Below are 23,822 nucleotides of genomic sequence, written 5' to 3'. Positions count from 1 at the left end.
ACAGAGATGATAATAATTTATTATTACCTTTTATATGAAATCACACAATGGCTACAAACAAGGAACTAAATAATCACTTGTAACAAAATGAGAAAAAAGTTGTCTGAACAGTGAATACTAACTAAATAAGCTACTTATTAAATAGTAGGTACATACTACTTTAATAATAAAGTTAAAACTATTTCATGAATTATGTACCTAATATAATTCATTATTTATAAAAACTATAACAAAAAGCTATAGCCACACAATATAACAATGTATAATATTTAAAAATGAATAATTTTTATTTCATTTGCATTTCAATAGATAACAAAATTATTGTGTCGTCAACTCAGTCCAAAATAATATAATTTTTTTTTTCTAATTTTATCTTTACATTAAAAAAACTTGAAATCTATAATGCAACAAAAACTATGATATTAAGAAATATATAATATCTATATATGTATTTATATTATAATACACAAACAATATGTAGGAATCGTAGCGACACAGGTATTTTACATCATAAGTAGTAAGTTCTTATAATATAATAGTATAAGGTTTATAGATAGTGTTATCTAAAAATGAGATAACATAGAGAGTAAAATTATTGTACTATCACATTTTGTAGTGAAATATTCAGACTTATATCGACATACATGTTGACGGGTTACTGGCCAACTGCTTGTAAGTATTTTTCGGCTTCCTTTTCCTTCTAATAAAGTTAATGAAATTTTTTAACACCAATGACTCTGCTAATACCTAAAACAATAATAATAAACGTTTAAAAAATTGTTGAATAATATAAAGAAAATTATATTATTGTAAATTATCAGAAAAAATAGTCTTAAGTAAATTTTGGACATAGTAATTATATTCAAAGCCTAATTCATGATTATGTATAACCAGTAAAAAGTAAAACACCTAAGCTTCACATTGAAGCTAAAATAAAAATTGAGACTTTATTAAAATGTGTTTTTTTAACTACAGTATTCTAGTATGTCACTTAAAAGAGCTTATTTGATTCCTGGTTACAATGGTTTAGTGATAAAAATTCTAAGTGCATGTGTATACACATAGAATTTAGATCACTTATATTAAATGGGTTATAAAATAAAACAATAAAGAACCCCTAAATTAATTACCTCAATCATAATAGCTAGGTAAAGATGCAACAAGGGAAAAGCCAATAAAGTAACGAGGTATAGCATTTGTTTTTTTTTATGTGTTCGATTCAAAACGACGATATCAAATAACTTTGAAAATGTTGGAATTGCGTTAGCTTGTAACAATAATGTGAACAATGTCAACCCAACAACGACGATGGTGAAGGATACTGTTAAAAAAATATAAATAAAAACAATATTTTATCATCCAAATCGATTTCAAAGAAATTATTCTTACAGTTCTTATAAAATGGTTGGCGATGAGGATGTCCTTTGTTTAAGACCAACGCTAGAATGATATATTGATATGCACTGGTAAAAAACAACGTCGTATTCTCCCAACACACAATCATATCATTGTCTGACCATCCTGGAGTAGCAGGAACAAACCTGAATAAACAATAGAACATTTCATAAATCAAAAAATTATATTTGTTTTTGATGGGATTAGGGGGATCGTTCTAATGTTACTTTATTCTCTCAATCAAATTTTTATAGTTTTTTTTATTATCTGTGTAGTAGTATTTGCATTTTAATATTTATAGGAACTATGTATGCTAAACTGTTTTTTCCCTAATACCTAGGCCACATTTGATCATGTTACTTTTTCTGAAAATTCAGGATTAACGGCACCTTCAGACTTTTTAATCGATCTGACAACCGTATGTTTAAATATTTTCAAAAAATACTTCGATTTTATAAAACATGAAAAAAATATTTTATCCACGTTAATGGAAAAGGCAACTAAGCAACTTGATTTTGACATGATCCATTCTGGGTGTAAGGTACACGAAACATATGTAATCAAGTTATTATTTACTGTACGACTACATAAAGAATGTAAGTGGAGCAGTGCTATTTCAAGCAAATCAACAGCGCCAAATCCAAAATTAAAATTTTACAACATAATTAATTGTTTTTTGTTAGAAATAGATATTTTTCAATTTATTTTAGTAATATTATTTTACTTTGAAGAACAGTAATAAATGTTCATTATGTCTTATTACGTTTAGTGAGTATGATTGAGTAGTTAGACACTAATTATCGTTAACATTTAATTTTCCAGGTTTAATATAACAATAACTAATTTAGAGGAAAGGTAAAAATATGAAAACTTGTAGAAGATTAAGATCACACTGTATAAAAATACTACAGAAAAAAATTATTAAAAAACGAATCATTAAACTCTATGAAGTATTCAGTGGATCAGTTTAAAAAAATCACTAAGTATAAAAGAATTTCATCATAAACGTCAGTAAAAAGTTACATTAAAAAATATAGGTGTAAAACAATCGACATTTATTTTATACATGTAAGAAATAAGAAATTGTTTATTTTTTTGTAAAATCGGGTAATTAAAGGGACTTGTAATGCTGCATTTTTTTATTTGCCATAACTCTAATAAATAAAGATGAAAATAATGCAGTTATTGTTAAATGTGTAAAAAAAACATTTCTATTCGTTTACAGTAGACATGCCATTTGGATTCGAAGTGTAAAGAGTTACCTACGCCACGTATTGAACGCCGTACATTGTTAACCTAGTTAATAGTACGCTGACGCGCTGAGTTGAAGCCGCAGTCCTAGTGAATTCAAATAAAAAAATATTTTTAATAAATTAGAAAGAAATCACAATATGACAACGTCTCATTTTACCCGATTTGGCATCAATGCTTACGAATAAAATGCATTACTAATTATTGGCACAACGCTAAACGGGCAAGTGGCATGATGATACAACCTACCGTCTCGTGCCCATCGGCCACAGTTCTGCATTGGCCACCGTCGTCAATCTGTTGCAGGTGTGCGACCCCCACTATGCTAAGCCACCGATAGACAGACTGTACGTGTACACACACAATCGCCAGCCGTCAAAGGCTAAAATATTGACAATTTAATAATTTATTAGTTTTTCGAAATATTGCACGCACTCTATCCGTAGAAGCGGCAACTATATCACGTGCAACCAAAATTCGTTAACATTGTTTCTCTATACCACGATTTAAGATAAATCGTGCTCTATACAATATATACTCAATGCTAATTACTTACTCTTTTAATTGATAGTAACCTAATCAAATCAGAAATCCCTAAAATTTCAAATCCCTCTCAACTCTCAGTACAAGCTCAACTTTAAGTACTTCATCGAGATTTTTTTATTTGCATTTGATAAACATGAAAAATTAAAAGTTTAAAAGTTTAACAGTTTTTTTTAGTCACAGTTTATTATGCCTTATAAAAATGGTTATGTATTACCATTGAGTACAACTAAGTAAATTATAAGTTACTAAGTTAGTACCAAGTTAGTAAATTATACTAATAAAAAAACAAAGGTCAATCATTACAATACAGCAAAACCAACAACATATTATTTATAGTAAAATTAATTTTTAAAAGAAACCCGTTCCTTTATATGTCCTAAGATAAATTAGGCCACTTCAATAAAATAAAAATGTTTTTGTAATTTCTACAGAGTACAGTAAAGTTATTTTAGAAAACACATGTCAATATTGAAAATGTATATAACGTCAACTTATATCAACTTTTATGATGCACCATAATCCATTAATTATTTTTCGCACTTTATACTTAGACGTTAAAAAAAAGATCATCGTTTCCTCTAAATTTTGTTATAAATGTAAAATATGACAATATATTACCATTTCTGTAATCCTAGGTAAAATAATGATGCTCGCTGAATCAATGCACAAACTAAAATTTGCAAGACCAACGGTATCAAATTTTTTGCTGTCAATATTCTAGATAGCGGTCGATGAGGATGAACTTTATCCGTAGGTTCACTGTCGCCCATTACGATGGCCAATGATGTAGTAAGTACAAAATCAAAGTACAAAAATTGAAAGTTTCCTAACATAATTCCTCTCTGAAAAAAATATAAACGCGTATTATTGGTGTGGAGCAATTGTAGCACAAAAAAGAACAAGAGTCAGCTATTGTTATTACACTATAGAGTATAACCAATGTTATGAACTGTATTATGCTGTAGCACGTCATGTATTTAAATATACCAAAACTCGTAACCAGAGCGCATCGTCCTTCTTGAATCAGTTTTGTCACACACGTTACGTTTGTTACTTGTGATGTAAAAGGAGCAGCTATTGATGCTTCAGCTTGCGAAAGTGATATCCCTACATGGGCCGCTTTTAAAGCCTGTATTACATTACAATGTCATTAGTTATGAATTATGGTCACAAAAATTTTGTATGGACAAGTTCTTTTTTCACCAGATATGAAGGGTACCAGGAAAGTACCGGGAAAGTCACTTTTTTTTTAATTATGTTTAAAAAATTCTAAAAAAATGTTTTAAAATACTTTAAAACTTTTAAAAAATGTTCAATTATTGTTTTTAAAAATAAAGAACAGATTCGTTTTGTATCAAAACGAATTTTATAACAATAAAATGGCCATTTTTACAAAGTGAAATGCCTGTTTTTTTCTCTGTACTCTTCATATATTCTCAAACTTCCCACTCGTTTTATTATAAATAATTTCTTTATATAATGGATATTGAAAATTGATAACATAAAAAATTGATTTTTTTTGGTATTGTTTATTTTCTTCAGTGTGATCAAAATTACAAAACTTACACCCGCATCATTGGCTCCGTCACCACACATAGCTGTCACATATCCCAAACTTTGAAAATACTCCACAAGTTTCACTTTTTGTTCCGGTAACATACGTCCGAACACCAGACCCTTGGTGACAATTTGTGGTAACCAACTAGGAAATTCGGATTCCAACACCGACCAAGATTTGCCATCAATAGCGTACTGCATACTACCAGATTCCTGTATAATTCATGTTACAATTAACAAGTACCTATGCATTTTACATGTTTAACTTTAAATCGCATATACGTCTAAATACATACATCTAAGCTATGACCAAACGCTGGATCTATCTTGATGTCTGCTCTGGTTATGTCGGTACTAGGCGTTGCTGTAACAACAGCGAGCTTAACGCTAGGTTGGAGCATGGAACATTCCTTTGCGACGCTTATTCCGGTATACAGATTATCTCCTGTTTGTATTTAATTTTAATAAAATATATTGTTAGAAAATTTAACAAATGCTATGCTCTTGAGTCTGACCTGTAACCATTACGCTTTTTATATCGGCAGCCCTTAACTGGCGAATGACCGACTTGGATTCTGGCTTGAGCTTATTCTGCATGACAAGAAATCCGAGAAAAGTTAAATCGCTTTGAACCTAAATGACAAGTTTATTCGATTTTAGTACACTTTGGAAATTTTACTTTCATCAACAATAACTCTATCCTAAATCCAGACTTACGTCTTCTAATCTCAAGTGATATAAGGTTTTCCAGTTTACTTTTTTCGGCAAGTTTTTGTATGCCAGTGCTAATACTCGGTACCCTAGTGAGCCATATTCTTCCAGCACAGCAAAAATGTTTGGAGGAACTAAAAATAAAATTAAACAAAAACGATTTTTATAAAATCTAAAAGAAAACTTTTTAACTTGACAAAATATTAAAGTATTTTACTCGTATCTAACAAACAACTGTGTATGATTTTTTCCGGCGCCCCTTTACAATACACGGTATAACCTCGGGAGCCGAGAACTTGACCGATGACACACATACTTTGGGTTTTAGAGTTAAACGGATACTGATGTACAATACCGATTTCGATAGGGCTCTATAAATGAATAACACAACATACCTGTATAAAATAAATAGAAAAAATCGAAAGACAAAACACGTTTGACAAACTTCAAAAACATATTCTTACTTCTTCGGAATCTAAGTACTTTGGTGGTCTCACTAACGATGGTAACAGATTATCGTATCTCGCACTATCAGCTCCTGGTTCTTCGAAGTCCTACGAAGCATAATAATTATGTAATTGTTTTAGTGTTTACCAGTTATTTTTTTTATAAATTTACTACAATTATTTATCATTATACCCATTTGGTAGCGTTGAACATGCTCAAATCTAACGGATCCCCCGCCAGTGACCCTTGTATGTGTGTTAAAGAATGGCAGGTGGCCAAAGTAGCTATAAGCGGAGATCGCACATCTAACTCGGTTAAATCATTTACAAGTTTTTTGGAAATATCGGTTGTAGTATCTTTGCATCCGTAAAAAGGCAGAACTCCTGAAAAATCTAACCCGTCTTCTGTCAATGTTCCTGTCTACAATTTTAAACATATATTCGTTTCAGTAAATTCGTTTTGTACGAAATTAAAAAAAAAAACCTAATAATTGATTATACACTGCATCAAACAGTTTCTTAATGAAAAACATGAAAACATTTTGTAATACAGTCATTTATGAATACATATATCAGGGGCGTATTTAGGGGGGGGGCGGCTGAGGGGGCTCCAGTCTCTCCCCAAAATTTTATTAGTCTGCCCATAGGACCTATAGGGTGTGAATTGTAGAAGTTTAATATTGTCAAGTTTTTATTTGGAATTAGTGTCTCAGCCCCCCCCCCTAAAAAAAAAATCTAAATACGCCCGATATATATAACGGAGAACTCAAAACTAAAACAATATAAAAGATTATTATTAGTTATTTAATGGTACATATTAGATAAAACCAACCTTGTCAAAGCAAACGAGTTTTATTTTACCGGAGACGTTAATACGAGACTGGCATGTACAATATATCCTTTGGTTTTTCAAGCGTTGGAGAGAATGTACAATGCCAATTGTCATTGCTGCCGGTAAAGCTGGGGGCACGACCACAGTGTAAATGTCCAGACTTCTTATGACAATGTACTGAGCTGAAGCCTATATCATAACAAATTACAATTGACATACCTGCATGTTCATTGTCCAAGCATAAACCAACCAATACCGAAAAAAAAATTTTTTTTTTTACTATCAACTTAAAACGAAACAACATGAACAACTTTTTATTGAAGTTGGCCGTAACAAATGATTCACTTTTTGAAATTTGAACGCAGTCGGGACTCTGACTTACTTGTCTCTTCATGTATAAATAAGCACAATATCCCATTCCCAGTGTTGCCACAACAAACATAATCATGACAAATTTAATTGAGTCCTGATAGAATTCGAAGTCCATTTCCTTAGGAAACATAATTGACCGTATCAGATTTCCTTTGGCTGTAGAGCTACCAGTTCTCACGACTAACGCCAAGACCTGAAATTTGTACGCTGCTTTTAACACGTCAACTTGTTCGAAACATAAAACCAAAAATAAAAGATGAATACGTAACACGCTAGCCGAATAAAATAAAATTGGAACTAATTCAGAAATGACGCAGCGAACGTGTTAACTCACATTGTTTCATAATGTTTATGAGACTCATTCATCACCCTACCTGAGCACCGGCGTAAAATCTTGATTGTAAAATCCTGGTTCCACAGTACAACGTATGATGTTTATGAGCAGAGCTAATATAGCAAAACTCTTCGATGGACGAAGGAGGACTTTTCGTTATGGGATCGCTTTCGCCTGGGAAAAATGTAAACCGTTTCTTTTTATAGTTCACACAATTAGCGAAGGTCATAAAGGTTTCCTACACAGTAAATCACCACACGGCCGTATGAAAATGTGATAATAAATATTGGATAAGTATAAAATTTTTTTTTTTTTAATTTATTTCAATTTTATGGTACGTTGTCTATGTTCAGTAAAATTATAGTTATGGCATAATTTTTAACGTTAATAATAATTTATAACCTGTTAAAAGGCTTTCGTCCACGATACAATTACCGGAAAGCAATAAAGCGTCACACGCTATATTGCCACCGCCCGGTGGTATTACTATCACATCTCCGGGAACCAAGTACTCTGCTTTTACTTTGACACTCTCTGCGCAATAACAAAATAACATGTATCAAAACCAAAGACTGTAACAACATCCAATATGACATTGCGGAGTTTATTAACGAAATATATTTACCGCCATCTCTTCGTAACACCGTGTATATATCACAGTTATGAGTATCTACATTCTCTTTGAGTGACTGGCTTTGCTGTAATTGTAAAATTAACACACGAAATGAATAAAGTCGACAGTTAGGTTAATATTATGAACCATTTAATAATAACGACAATAAAACATATAGTATGCAAACCTGTTTCAGTTGATATAAAGACGTCCCGATCGAAAAAGCTGAACTAACCAAAACGCACACTGCGTAGATTTCGTAATCATCGAAAAACCATAATCCTATGCTAAATATTTGGAAGACATAAAAAGGATTTAACACCTCTACGAAAAACAACTTCCAATACGAAGGTACTTCCACAATGATTTCATTTTTCCCAAATAGTTCCAACCTGGACAATGAAACTATTATTAACTTAAACACAAGTTAGCAACAGTACAGGTTGAATTAATTGTTATCACATATTAGGGTTGGGGCCAAAATTCGAATTTCCGACTATTCGAATTGTTCAATTTGTTCGAATTCCAGATTTCAGAATATTTATTATTATATTCAATATTATTGGAATATCAATGGCGAGTTTGTAGATAGTGAAAATAGGCCGGAGAGGATTATGGATTCCTACTTAAAAACTAGAATCATTCGAAATTCCATTAATTCGAATTTCACCCACCTCTGATGCATATTATAATAATTATAATAGAGCTTAGAAAATATTGATACTGTTCTAAAACATAATGTATGATACACAATGTGTGTACAATACAAGATTTAAAATTATTATTGAGATCAAAACATAAAAATATTATAACTATACTTATTAGTTTAACTTATATTTTATTACAACTTTAATATGCTTAACAGCTGATAATATAGTATTTATAATTTTGGCGGCGATATTAATAAGATAAACATAAAAGTAATTTATTCCGTGACATAAAATATGAAAATATAATTGATTCAAAACCTTAAGACAATCAAAAGATACGATCTTTAATAATATTTGTTTATATAAAACTAACGACATCACTGAATCGACGTTTAACCAATGGTATAACTTATATGGAAAAATTGTATCGAATCTTTATTGCCCTTAAATAAGACGTCAATAAACATGTACATAACATTTGTACAAAACATTCAAGATACATTTTTAATTATTTGCGAAATTAAAAAAAATAATGTAGATTATTTATTCACTTGAAAATTAATGATAATTGATATTAGACGCAATAATTATGACATATCGTTTTAAATTTTCCCACAGCTATGCACACGATGTACAGGTGAAGAGATTATTCAAAGTTATCGGTTAAGTTGTTTTTACACGACTCTTAAACCGCACTGTGAAACACGTTTTTATCGTTTAATTAGATATTTAGTGTTTCACTTTGTTGGAATACTTTATGCCAATACCTCAGACTAATAAATCTACACAGATTTCTTAGTAAAATTGCAGGCTGAAAAAATTATTTTTAATTAATTAAACGTAAAAAAAGAAATATTCAAGTTGGCAAATAAATCAACTCGTCCTTCAGATAAAATGTAATAATATAATGATAACCTCCTAATTAGATTCGTATAGGTATACTATTGTAAGTACGTACTGGCTTGCGTGCTCTTCCGCCGTTAGGCCGTGACATTTTTCCAACAGCTCTGATAGCGTCGTGGTTCCATTGTCCAGACCTTGTAGCAATCTAAACACATTCTCTCTGTCGTCCCATATATACTTCAATAACTGATGTTTAAAGTGTCTAACAGTTTTGGGTTCCCCTTTAAAACATTTGATAACCGACGTTTTGATTTCGTAGATTTTGTTACAATCGTTCGCATCCTTGAAACAATATTATACATATTTTTAGTTTAGTATAATGTGTATGCATTTGTATAATCTAACATAGAATTAGTAATAAGCATTGAATTTAATTATTATAAATTAAAATTAAAACTATAAAGAAATTATAAATGTCATAAAAAAAAGATCAACAATTAAACTTTCACTCCAAATTACAGCTTCCATTGTTCTTATTGTACACTATAACAACATTTCTTGTTTTGTTAATGAAACCTACTCTTTAGTTTAATGCGCGATCGGCTAAATATATTTATTTTAAAGAAGCTATTGACTAAATATAATTAAGTTATTACAATGAAATATGACGTTTTGTTCATCTTTTTGTATGTCTTGTAACCGTACGAGACAGACAAATAACACGCATTACGGGCATAATGAACCCCTACCAAATATTCCCACAAACTCACTGACAGGTGTTTTCGTAACCACTAGGTTTTGAGGATTATAAACAATAATATGTACCTACAAAACATTATAAAACTACATTTTTTACACTAATGTCTTTACAATTGAAGGTATTTACATGAAAAATATAATCTACTTGAATAAAAATGTTGCCTAAAAAAAATATAAAAATAAATAAAATCGTTAATCATTTATCTGTTTATAATAATAGTTATAGGTGTATAATAAACATTATTAAAAGCACAGAAAGCTTTATTTTTTTTACAAATAGAGACTAAAACGCAAAGTCCCTTTCTGAAGTATCTACCCAATCGATTTTAACATTTTTTTGTTATATAGTTTAACATCTTCTCTATGGGTATAAAAAGGTAAAATTTTTATTTTTGTTTAAAAAAATAGTAAGCTTTACATAAAAAAAACGAAACATTGAAATCCGTCCAATAGAACCACTAGAAAATTACTTCTACGAAAGTTATTTTTGCACCTTAAAATTAGTCGGCATATTAAAAATGGCTACTGGATACATTTTTGTCAAATAATGCCTATCCTTTGCCTCTTAATAAATAGCGCTTTCCGTTCCTCTTAATTATAAAATAGTAATTTCTGTTAATAATAATCTCTAATTTAAATACCTAGGTCTCTGAATAATCGATGTACGTTGAGCTCATAGGATTACATAAACATTTAAAACGCTATCCGAATTTTTTTTTATACTACGAATCATAATCAATAGTAATTAATGATAATTTACAAGTATCGGCATTCGACTATAAAGTATATTATTGTTATGTGTTCGTAGTTATTAGTAATAAGTATGTTGTTAGTAAGTGATTTTTCCGCTTTGTTTTGCTAGTATCTGTTAAGTATCTTTTAGCCAACTTTCCAAAGTTTAACATTTATGATAACGTACTAACCAATAATAAAGCTCAACGAGCACGATGGATAAATCTAGAGAATTGTTTAATTACTTACAGTTAAACCTTGTTCAACCGTGTCAGTTAAATGTATACCAACTCGCATACTACCACATTTCAACTAAAATACAAATAACCGTCATTAAATCGAGTAACTACCGACGCCCATATTTTGGATAACGTATCGCAAGCCTATAATAAATAATTTTAATTGAATAACTACTATTGAACACCGGTTCAGTATGTTCATACAACAGCGGCGATGGAGTAATGAATGGATTGTTGAATGCTTGCTACAGGTTTTTAAGGTATACATATTATTATCTCTTTCTTCGGGAGCCATTAATCGCGAGTGCTCGTTTCGGAATTCCACGGGTGCCTTTATAGAGACCCCCAACAAGCTCAGTGTAGGGCTAGACGTCACAAGAAAACCGGATAGTGTCGCTAACTAACCAAACGGACAAGTACCTACATTGAAAGAGAAAATAACATGTGTAATCTAAAAACAACAAATCAGTCGAAGATTCTCTAAAAATTCCAAGCTTGCTTAATTCTCATCACTTATGCCTAAATAACTCCCACGTCATCTTCGGTCTTGCTACAATTAATCAATAAACAAAACAACGTTTGCTAATATATGCTTTCAAATGATAAGTTTTAGCCTAATCTAAATACTGTTTTTAAAGTATATTTCTTAAACGTTTTTGTAAATAGCTCATTAATTTTGACTTCAGCGATTTCTAAGTAAATTAATAAAATCAAAATTTACATTATCTAAATATCACATTTTTCAAAAAACAATTTGTTTCCATACTAAACACTACTACTTTTAAGGTTGTATCCAGCCTGTTTTGGTGTGTTTTGAAATTACCTGATACCTAACATACTAATATTCGCCATCAATACCTATCACATCGTATTACAAACTCACCTTCCCATTTTTTGGATGATTTGAATTTAGATTTTAGCCTGCTCATCTGTACATATAAATATACTTTAGTAACAAAGAATAAAAAATAATAATATCATAAAGAGTAATAACGCGCTATTCTAGTGGGCATATTTTTGTTATTTAAAATCTAATTTAAATAAACGCTTCGGTTTAAGCTACAATGTCTTATTATTATTTTTGTTATTTTTTATCTGTAAACAATTTTATTACACATTGTACTTATTTAAAAATACTATTACTAAGTGTTCGGTTTTACAATAAGTAATATTTTGATTATTTTTTCATTATAAAAAAAAAAACTATTATATATACATAAATGAGTGTATCTATAATATATTATAATAATTAGATACATATTAAGTAATATTTATATTTTATATAATCAACAAATATGTCTCAAATGAACTCTCAAAATATTAATTTTAAAAAACAATAGCATATTTTGTACGTAGTAAAAAAAAATAAAAATAAAAATCTACTCAAAGTAAAAGCTAATAAACATGTGTTAATTCTAAAATCAATAAAACAAATTCAACCTTAAAGAATAATGCTGCTAAAAAAATAACATTGTATGCTATATTATATAATATATTATGATAATAATACTTCATACTGCCTGTTGAAAACAAAATCATGTGATGGTTGAACGACTCTAGTCACGTGTTAAATGTGTGGTTTAGAATCTAATTTTATTGAAGTAATCATTAATATTTACAAATCCATACTTGTATTAATGAACAATGCAGGCGTTAAATTAATTTGATTATCTAAATCTAATTGGCCTAAATATTATATTGAAAATACGGTAAAATCACATGTGATATCAATTAAACTAATCTATAATAATTTATAACATTGAATAAGATTCTCTTTTTTTATTCACTAAAGCACGAGACGCATGTGATATCGTATTGGAAGTAATATTTTACTTCTTAATCTATCATTATTACAAAACAACGCTGACTATAATTTTTTTTTTTAAGTTATAAATAAACAATGGAATAAAATCAGCTATACAGAGATTAAATTTGGGCTCAATAACTAATACCAATTAAGAAAAACCTAACAGGTTTGTCGTGCTCACTGAAGTAAATGAACTCTTCAGCTCTAGTAAATGGAATTCTCAAAATATGTCAACCATTTTACCTACTGCCTTTCCATTATTTAAAAAAAAAAGTGTAAAAGAAAAATATATACACAAAACGCTTGCCAAGTCGGAGTCAACATGTAGACTTTCTTGATTTTTAACTTTTGGAGAATTCAAAAAGTATGAAAGTTTAGTGAGTAAAATTGTTTTTATGATATACAACTATAATGCTTTGTAGTGAATGAACTATATTCTATAACTATATTAAGTTCTGAAACTCTTCACTACACTTCTACATGTCAATCAGCCGGTTTCACCAACTTTTGTAAGAGTTTAACTTATTGTTAATCATATTTAAGAAGTAGTTTGTGAAAATTGGGTTTCATCGAAATTTGTTAGCGTTCGTTAACACATTGCTAAAACGATTGTTAAATAAATCACCCGAATTCGGCTTGTTAAAAATTTAACCGGCATGTTAAAATGTATTGTAGTTACCTACATATAATATTTATATTTTTATAGTTCAGAAATTGTTTTATAATTTTTGTTGACTGAGTATACTAGTAATATATAACAATGAATTTGATAAGGAACTTCTTTATATTAAGTATTTAGAGAACAATAGTATATACAACTTCGATAACCCTTTATTAGGTAAGCAGAAGTTATTTTATGTAGGTAGATAGGGTAAAAAGGAATGGCACAGACTTGTATTATAAGTTCAAATATCATAATTTATTGTATTTTGTAATTTGGATCATATTATTATGTCTTGCCTATCCTGGAAATAATGGTGGAAATAATTTTTACTACTGCCTACTTTTTTTTTAGGCCTTCAAAATAGAAAAAATGATTCTAATGACAATACTTTGATGACAAAGTATTTTTAGAAAAGTATAGGCTATCTAAACAATGTGTTAAAAAAAAATTTATAAAAACCGAAAGAAAAAGAAAGTAAAATAAAATGCCAAATAATAACAAACTGACAATTAAATAATACAATCACTTATCACATATCTTAATAACCAATGAGAACGTTGGAATCGAGGTAACCGCTTTGGTAGCCCAACTAACGTTTTGTTAACTTAACAAATAAAATTTAACAACAATAATATTGTTATGGTGAAACTCATTTTTTTAACCAGATGTTAAATTTAAATGAATTGTTAACTAACATTGTGTTAAGAGTGTATTTAACAATAGTTGGTGAAACTGACTGAATGTAATTCTAATAAGACCCTAAATTACAAAATTCATTCATCGGTTTCAGAGATATGTGTGGCCAAAGAAAAATTTAGCTAAAATTGAGAATTTTTTTAACTGCAAAAAACAAATATTTTTTTTTAAATATTTTTATTTCAAATTTATAATATTCTTGAAAAGCTCTTTCTAACGATGAATAACGTATTTTGTTTTCTTTCCTACTCACAACAAGCTCTTAAAGTTATCAACATCAAACAATTTATTGACTTACCATTAGCATCGATGCATTAAAAATTTAATGATTATTAACTGTCACCATTTCAAGTAACAAATTTAAATTACCTCATAATCTGTACATGGTAGTACAGAGTTGCATCTAATACTACGTTTATATGAATCGATTAAAATATTTTGAAACCATTTTTTAAACTAAACACTTTTTGATTGTTTTTAAACCGGATTGAGAGTCAAAACGTCTGTAATTGGTTAAGTTTAAGAAATTCAAACCGTTTGAAAATATTGTCAAGTTTTAATCGTTTTTGAATATAGTAATTAATCCTACAATTTTTGTGAGTAAGATTACCATTCAATAAACAACACTCTATACACATAAACGTTTATAAATTATCACCTATGTGCATCGTAACTCAAATTGACATATTCACTTATTAGTTATTTTTGATCTATCGATCAAGTTATAATACTACATGACGTACAACGGCAAGGTTAGGTACCCGTTTATTTACTTTTTTACCTTTTTATTAAAACGCAATTCAATACAAGTCTAATATATTTATAAAATGTATTTTTATCGATTGTATCAATGCTAATTTAAGAATTAGGCGAATCTTTGAAAATTAAATGACCTCTTAAATAACAATCTCTAATAGGGTCTGAACGACCTCTGATTAGCTTATTAGTTATTACATATTATGAATTGTATGGATGTTTTGTGTGAATCAATAAATTAGTACGATTGTTTTTTTCTATGTCCGTTATTGGTTTTCGTGGCGACATATTTGAAAAATCATCATCTACTGGAGAAACAATAATAGTATTTTATTTTCTAAGTTTATCTGACAACGGTCTTTTTTCGCCTTAGTCTTTGTGTTTTGTAACTGCGACTTCTTTACCTTTAGTTTGAGTCATGTCAGATAATAATTTCAAATTATAAAATATCAAGTAACTGATTTTTTTTAACGGATACTATGGACTATTTTTTTATATTATTTGTCCTGTGGCTGTACTCAGTTAGTGTGAACTCACGTTGACAAGAATGCAATCGGCCGTCGACAATGGACTTTTAGACATGAGGAACAGTAACTTTAAATTACTCGACCAATGGATGACCAAGTATGGTATGCCAACCATGCATACCGCTACGATATGAAATATTGCAGTTTTTGCAAAATTATAACGATACCCGCACTCTATGTGTATCGTCTCTGTAGCATCCGTACTGCTAGCTGGTCGAAAAGACGATACTCCATCTAATGGTGAGTAATCTCGTCTGGAACAACAACCTGTTAACAATACAAAACATTTATATACTATAAACACATATACATTTATCAATTGACGTTCATACAATAAGCACATGATGACCGGAATATTAGTTAAACTACTTTTAACCTAAATTGTTTTATAATAAAACAATTCTTCTATAAAACAAGCCCTTCTATCGATCGGAAAAGCCTAACCTAACCAATTGCCGACCAAACTTCATAAAATAAATGTTATACGAGCAAAGATTACATACATAATAATAAACGTTTATACTACTGTAAATATACATAATAGTCTGTAAGGAAAACATTGCAGGAAAAAAAAATCGTGATCCCAAAAAACTGCAATACATTTTCTTGTCTACATTTCCCTGTGAAAAAATATTTGCCATATTTTTAATAAAATGTACATAATATTAACGGCATACTACAATTTATACTCATTTATGTATCTATGTATGCATATATATATATATATATATATATATATATATATATATATATATATTAAAAGCGAAAAGTAGTTCGCCTCCAAAACACGTTTCGTATTACCAGCTCGCTATTTGCCATTGTGTATTTATAACGTCGGCTTGTGTTAAAAATAAAATAAAAAGTTTATTTAAAAAAATAAAAAAAGGATTTTATAATTAACAAAACAAACACGTTTGGAAATTACCTTTACTTTGTCGTAAAATAAACAAAGTTAGTATTAGGGAGTAGTTCTTTGGTAACATAAATGATAATTTAGTTTCCATCTGTTTCTATATATATAATATATGAGTGTCTCAAAAAAAAGTTTTTCCCTTACCTCCAACAAATAGTAGCTTATTCAAAAAAGAAATCCCTAGCTTAACTTTAAGAACTCACTGCATACTTAAACCTTGCCCCCCCCCCAGCCCAAAAACGACACTATATATAATTGAGATACTAAAGTAGCGCAATAACTAAGCAACAAGATTATTGTTTATTTGGCCAGAACGTATAATTAGGATGTTTATTATTTTAGCCATTAGGCTTAAGTAGATTAACTTTTTTTAGTTGCATTTAATCAATATGGACATTTTTAGTTTTTTTTTTTTTTAAACTATAAAACATGAAATTTAAATACAAGTTTTAAAGTAGATTCTTAAAGCTAAAATATGACACTTCACAATGACTCGATATTTCACGACAAAAATGGTTTTTATCAAATTACATTGATCTGACTTGATAACTGATTGAAAATTTGCTAAAAAAAAAGATCACAAAATATTAAAAGAATGATTTGTCAAATTTCAGTTTTAAGAATCTTTTTTCAAATCAAAAACAGTTTGGATAGTTATCACTTACCAGATAAGAATTGTTTAAATAAAAAATTTTAATTTTCTATGTAATCAAATGCAAAAAAAAGTTCATGAGGAAGTACTTAGAGTTGAGCTAGAGATTGACATTTTAGGGATTTCTTAATTGAATAGGGTACAATTAATTAAAAAGGTAAGCAACAGGAAAAACAAAAAAATATTGTAATAAAATGGCCGGATCAAGTTAAACAATGGTAGCATTTGGACAAAAATAATTTTAAATATTATATTCACACATATACTTGGATTGTATACAATGTTAAACTGATGCGGGCAATGTGAACTTAAGGCTATCAGATACGGCACAACCAAAGGTAAACTGTAAAATTATTACAGTAGATATCATTTTATAACACAGGGTTTTTTGGTGATAATGATTACGTACTAGGCATTCAATTATCACTAAAAGAAGTAGCTAAGCTATTTCTAATTAAAGAGTCCAGATCAAGACCATTACACTTTTGTCCAAAAATTCAAATTATTTATTAATTTCTTTTTTGAAATTAATTGATTAATTAATTTTGTATTTAAATTTGAATAATTTAATTACAACAAATTAAGGATGTTATATTATGTTCACTTGACATTTTTAGTTCTGGCCACTGTACACATGACCCGGTCAGTGTTTAAATTGATCATTTATCTACATGGACCGTAACATATAAATGGATATAAAATCTATAAACCATATGAAGAAATGTGATTTGAACGCTTTTGTACGAGTTTGTTATCAAAGAATTTTCATACAATACTTATAATGATTCTAAATGAGGTAAGTAAAGGAAATTATTTGCGAAATTAAATGTTTATCGCAAAACCCCATGACCGTGTTAACAGCCACGGATGTGATAAATATTAAATACTAACAATTGCTGACAAGTAACAATGTTCAACTCGAAACTACATTCTGTGCGATATCGTTGAACCCTAAACAATACTTCATATTCTGCCGACATGTTTAACGACCTACTAAAAATTTAATTTTTTTATCGATTGAATGAAAATGAAAATTTAACCTAAGCCCCAACGCTGGAGAAATTACTATGTACACTTGAAAAAAAAATCATATAGATAGACACAATCACTTCCTACTGGAAATGATAAAAATATATTGTAGTCGTTTAATTTATACATGTAACTTAACAACTTATTAACAAATTAACTTATTCCGTTTAGATAAATAAATGGTTATTTATGAAATAACATTTGAATTTTAACATAATTTGGCATAAATAATTAGTAATAGTAATGACAAAACAAGAAATTAGTGAAATTACCTGCATAAAAAGATTTTGCTACGAGAACAAAACTAGATTAATTTAATAGGATTTATTACTAAATCGGAAACTGATGTTTGGTTTTGTACAAAACGTCGATTTTTTTAAATAATTAAACATACACAATTGTAAAAAACGCCTACAAAAATAGCTAGAGTAACATTTGATTACAAGCCATTAAAAAACTTCCGATTTTCAGGCTGCAGTATTTTTTTATTGTTATTATAAATATTTTCAAGGAATATAATTATTCTACTGTAGAAAGGCCGACTAATATGCCCTAAAAACCACTTTTAGTTTGTTGACTAATAAATCAAGCTAATTAAATTCAAAATGTGTAGCTTTTATAAAGAATCTAAATTTATTATATATTTGAAAAAATTCCTATTTGATGTCTGAAATTATTGTTAGTTACGTTTTACGTTTGACCTAAATATGTGCTTTTATCTACATTATTTGGACCTTGTTATCAAATTTTACCAAAAGATTACAGTAAAATGACCGTATTATTTTCAGAATAAAAATAAGTACCTATAATTTTACAATTGTATAATTATAAAATTGTAATGATTTTCGATAAGTAATTTTTCAAAACGAATGACGACAATAACAAAACTTAATTAACTTCAATTAATTCCAGAACTAGTAAATGAAATCACAATTTGTACATAAATATACATATATTAAATATGTATACCTATATACAATACTAGAAGTCACGAAAAAAACTATATTAAATGGTTCATAAAATTATATATTTAAAAAAGGAACAAAAAAAAATGTATAGTTGGTATGACAAAACATTTAGTTGGCCAACATTTATTTAGTTATTCCAACTAAAACACGTAGGTATAATGATAATGTAACCTGTATAATATGATTTATAATTATAAAGTAGATATTATTTTAAATACAAGTGTATTGTTTTTACATTTAAGAGAGCATACGTGTAAAGGCCAAAGGGATTAACATATGAAATGTAAAGCTTGAAAAGAAAGCTTATCTATCCTACTTTCTATAATACTGAAAATTACATTGTTCAACTTTCTATAATTTTTCTAATGAAAGATCATTTTATATACTATTAGGTGTTTTAATCAATTATAATGCTGCTTCTGTAAATTTAAAAAATAAATCGGAGTGGAGTCCTGACAGTTCCTAAAGCCACTCAATTAAATTTTATTTGTAGACACTAGTAACTAGATAGTAATTTTATCACTTGCTAATATTGTATGGTAATAGGTCTATTCAGTTACCTACTTTGTTCAATAAAACATCATTAATATTAAACTATTAAAAATTATAATAAAAATAGGGTGTCCATAAAATATGCGTCGCATGCATTTTTATTTATTTTTTATTCAAATTTAATATTTTATATAATAACTCGAAATTTAAACACTACTTGGCGCGTTATCATTTGGTCTAATGAAAAGTTTAGAATGATTGGTTGTACTAGATGCAGGTTTATATTAAATAAATAAACGTTCATTATAAACTTTACATTCTCCCTATTAAACACTTAATGTGTTTTGCCGTTTTCTTTAACTATTCGAGAAATTAACAATTTTGATTCATCTGGAAAGTCAAGATTTTACCTCGCACATCCCTAGCTAATAGGGTTTTAGTTTTTAAAGTGCAATTGTTAAAAATAAAACAAAAGTATTAGACGAAAAGTCCGTCAGTTATGATTTATGCTGATAAGCGGCGTTGTTATAAATGATCATTTTTGGATACGATTATTGTCAAGTACCTTTTCTTAGTTAGTGCAACTATAATTCCAAAAAAAAATTCATTAGTTTTGAAAATAAATTATCTGTTTTATAAGGAATGAAGAAATTTGTAAATAAAAAAAATTTTATTTAATTTATTAAAAACAGCTTTTATTTCACAAGCCACCCTCATATTTCAAATACAATAATAAGCGTAAATGGACCGCCATTGGATTGAACAAATGCATCCATTGTAATGAGTCAGAGACCAATCTTATATGAATGATGATAATACATGTTATGCGGGTACATTGTATGTCCCGACAGCAAAATGACATAAAAAAAAAAAAATTATTATTATAATTATTATTATTAAATTTGTTCTTAGCGGTTTGAGTTACAAGGACTTTAAGTTTCACCCAAGTATAAAACGACATTTTGTTTTTGACATATTCTTTAAGTATTATGAGTACTGTTACATTTTTATTGAAACTTAAGCAAAAACATGATTTAAGGGGGCCCTTTTTCGCGAATTTATATTTTACAACAAAATTCTTACAGTTTGAAATTAAAAAATCTCAATTAGATCTAATTCGTGCATACTATGAATTTAAAATAGTGTGGACATATTATAATAGTGCACTGCGCTGTGCGGACATATTGAGGTTAGAGAGGTCAAAACTCACGAATCTTTATAAATTATTATTACAACAAAAAATGATAAAATAACTTTCAAATATAAGCTTCTATACGAAACTGTAGATGGTTTAAATTATTATTAAATAAAAATATATGCATTGAAAATAAATGGGATTATAATCGTACCATTTAATATTAATTATTCCTCAAAAAAAAAGTATGACTACTGATTTTTGGCATTTCTTAAAAAAATTGGTAATTTATTACACTTTTCGATCATAAATACGGTCTAATGGTTTAAAAGATATTGTATATCGAGAAACAAAAATAGAAAAACCACATTGTAAATTTATCTTTGCTTTGAAATTAAAATAGTTTTTTAGGACGTTTGTCGGTGTAAACCCACGCAGACTGCACTCAAAAGGCCAAACCATTTGTGTTTACTTATACATTTATTTTTCTGGTAATATTTTTCGAATGGTCGTTAAAACATGAAATCAGATTTGTGAGTTTATTTTAGCTCTTACGATTCGCCTATCACATTTGGTAATAAAACGCATACGCGTTCGACCTTATAATAAAGTATAAACAGTTACTTTTTAGAGAACGATACAAGAACAACGACGTCCCAGCGGATTTACAAATAATATAATATTGTGTAAATGTATATAACACATAAATCATAATACATTAATAATAATAGCGTATTAACAACAAACGGACAAACAAATTATATTGATCTATGGCCTAGTATTTTCTGCGAATAAAGACAAATCGAATCCTATCAGACGGTATATTTTTTGTTCGTTAATTATAGTATTATTATTACCGTTTAGCGACTTGCGGTTTTTTTTTTTTTAATGTATGACCTTAAATTGTCTTACCCATGCACAAGACCATCGCGCGTAGACGGTGGCAAATGTGTGTATAACAAAAACAATTTAAAAAAAAAACTACTCTGACTTATGTTAAGGAGTTTATATCATAACGATCCGAAAACGAACGTACACGTGCAAGCAAACGCGAGCGGACACACACACTACAGCGGATCGCACGCCGTACCCGGTCGACACACACTGATTAGACAAATCACATTGTTTAGTAATGGCCACATGCACAGTGCACACGCGCATATTATTATTATTATATATGGTACAGCGTTAACGGCGGCGGCGGTAAACAAAACTCGACGATACAAGTATTTTTTTTTTTTTGTTTTTTTTTTTGTAAAAATAACACACATCGACGACGCGACGCGTTTATACAGAGCGATTGGTGGTCGGTTCGGCCGTCGCACGTTCGAAACCTTATAGTATTGTGCACGCCGTCCCACCAGCACTATTCGAGGGTGACCTCGTTTTTTTATAAATTAGGCCATCTTCCTCTCAATCGGCATAATATTATTAGGTATTTTATTACACGGTACGGTTAACAGCTATTAACGTGTCAAATAACAATTAAAGGGGTGAGCGCGTAAAGGTGTCAAGTGACATGTTTCGTAAAACAGTTTTTAGTTTGAGTAATAATAAAAATAGTTTGAACGAATGAATGTGTTAGGATATATAGTACACAATCTAGCAAAATATTATAACAGTTCAATATATGTTGAGCTTAAAAATTAAATTAAAGTTTCAAGCATTTATACATATTTTATTGGCTAAATTGCTGAAATGTTGCCTTCTGAACAGTTTTTAAAATTGTCAGTTCACACCTATGTCCACTCAACCCTTCTATTGATAGTGGGCGCAATAAAAAGAAGCTGAGTCGGTTAGGTTAGGTTATCTGAAGATTAGGGAGTTATGTATTGTGTGTGTGTGTGTGTGTGTGTGTGTGTGTGTGTGTGTGTGTGTGTGTGTAAGAAAGGGGAGAGGGATGTTCAGTCCATTTTGGATAGGTACACTTTGAAATGAGATAACATTTTTAATATGATTGTTTAGTTTCAAATGTTAAATATTATTATTTTACGGCAATTAATCGAACCAGTGCATGACGATCAGTGGTTGTTGCGAAACACCGAGATATTATATATCTTAAGTTTAGTTTTTTTATTACCTTCCGTAATCATATGATCCAGTTGTCGTAGTTTATTGTTTTTAATGTCGTATGTACTGTGTGTATTAACTGTTTTACAATAATCCCAGTGCCAATAACGTCGGCGATGAGCACGTGATTGATTTTGACACGTGGGACCCGGGAAGTGATTGTCAAATGCACGTGTGAAGAACCGTATTTCGAAATCGGTTCAGAAAAGATCCGCCAGTTATTTGAATAATAATTCTGACATTCTTATTCTGAATTAGGGTAAAAAAAGTCGTAATAACTAATAATCTTGTTCAGTTTTATTGATTTGAATGAAATATTATAGTAGTAATGGTACTAGTTAACAAGTAGTCAACGTATAACTGTTTTTGTTTCACTATTAATAAACTTGGCTTCTTCGATTTTCGGTTATATAATGGTAGTAGTACTTAAATCATTTGTCACCGTTGGCGATCGACATAAATTATAATTAATTAATCATTTACTATAACTCATACTCTACTATAACTCATAATCGATAATAACTTGCAATTAATATTATTATTTTAAATATTCAATGATAGTAATGCCTAATCATTATTCAAAACAACCATAAGTAAAATTCCAATACGTTTTGCATACTTAAAGTCTAAAAAAATAAATACTAATAAAAACCTGAAACGTAATCGGTCAACAATTTATTTGGGTAAACTGTATGCATCTTACGGTAGTCTAACTATAAATTACAAACTAAAACCGAAGCCGTCAAAAAATTTTGTGAGCCCTTCAAAAAATGTCCTTAGGCTCCTGACAAAAACTTAATGCAAATTTTTTCATCTCGAAATTAACATTTTAC

General features: G+C 29.2%; 1 protein-coding gene across 3 annotated transcripts; it reads right to left on the bottom strand.

The window, feature by feature from the left end:
- Nucleotides 1-405: 405 nt before the first annotated feature.
- On the bottom strand, nt 406-22,012 carry LOC126844454 (polyamine-transporting ATPase 13A3-like). 3 transcript variants are annotated; one of them, XM_050582664.1, is made up of 21 exons: nt 21,832-22,012; nt 15,741-15,997; nt 9,666-9,892; nt 8,245-8,449; nt 8,070-8,142; nt 7,847-7,978; nt 7,485-7,618; nt 7,121-7,303; nt 6,739-6,927; nt 6,100-6,327; nt 5,925-6,014; nt 5,678-5,831; nt 5,467-5,594; nt 5,265-5,382; nt 5,046-5,194; nt 4,759-4,962; nt 4,115-4,321; nt 3,811-4,034; nt 1,390-1,541; nt 1,131-1,321; nt 410-747 (listed from the first exon to the last, which is right to left on the bottom strand). In XM_050582664.1, the coding sequence occupies exons 1-21, from the start codon at nt 21,845-21,847 to the stop codon at nt 631-633; spliced, it is 3,378 nt and encodes a 1,125-aa protein (XP_050438621.1). In that variant the 5' UTR covers nt 21,848-22,012; the 3' UTR covers nt 410-630. The 3 variants fall into 3 exon arrangements, with proteins under 3 accessions (XP_050438623.1, XP_050438621.1, XP_050438622.1); XM_050582665.1 differs by having other exon boundaries at nt 411-747; nt 21,777-22,012; XM_050582666.1 differs by lacking the exon at nt 1,131-1,321 and having other exon boundaries at nt 406-747.
- Between the last annotated feature and the right edge of the window lie 1,810 nt (nt 22,013-23,822).

This window comes from Adelges cooleyi, unplaced genomic scaffold (genome assembly GCF_023614345.1).
Source record: "Adelges cooleyi isolate 19-005CV unplaced genomic scaffold, UGA_ACOO_1.1 ACOO_flye_CR_arks_rails_tigmint_CR_PRNA_651, whole genome shotgun sequence".
In the NCBI taxonomy this organism is placed as follows: domain Eukaryota; kingdom Metazoa; phylum Arthropoda; class Insecta; order Hemiptera; family Adelgidae; genus Adelges; species Adelges cooleyi.
Note: the sequence above shows the minus strand (reverse complement) of the source record. Positions and strands in the feature narration are given on the sequence as shown.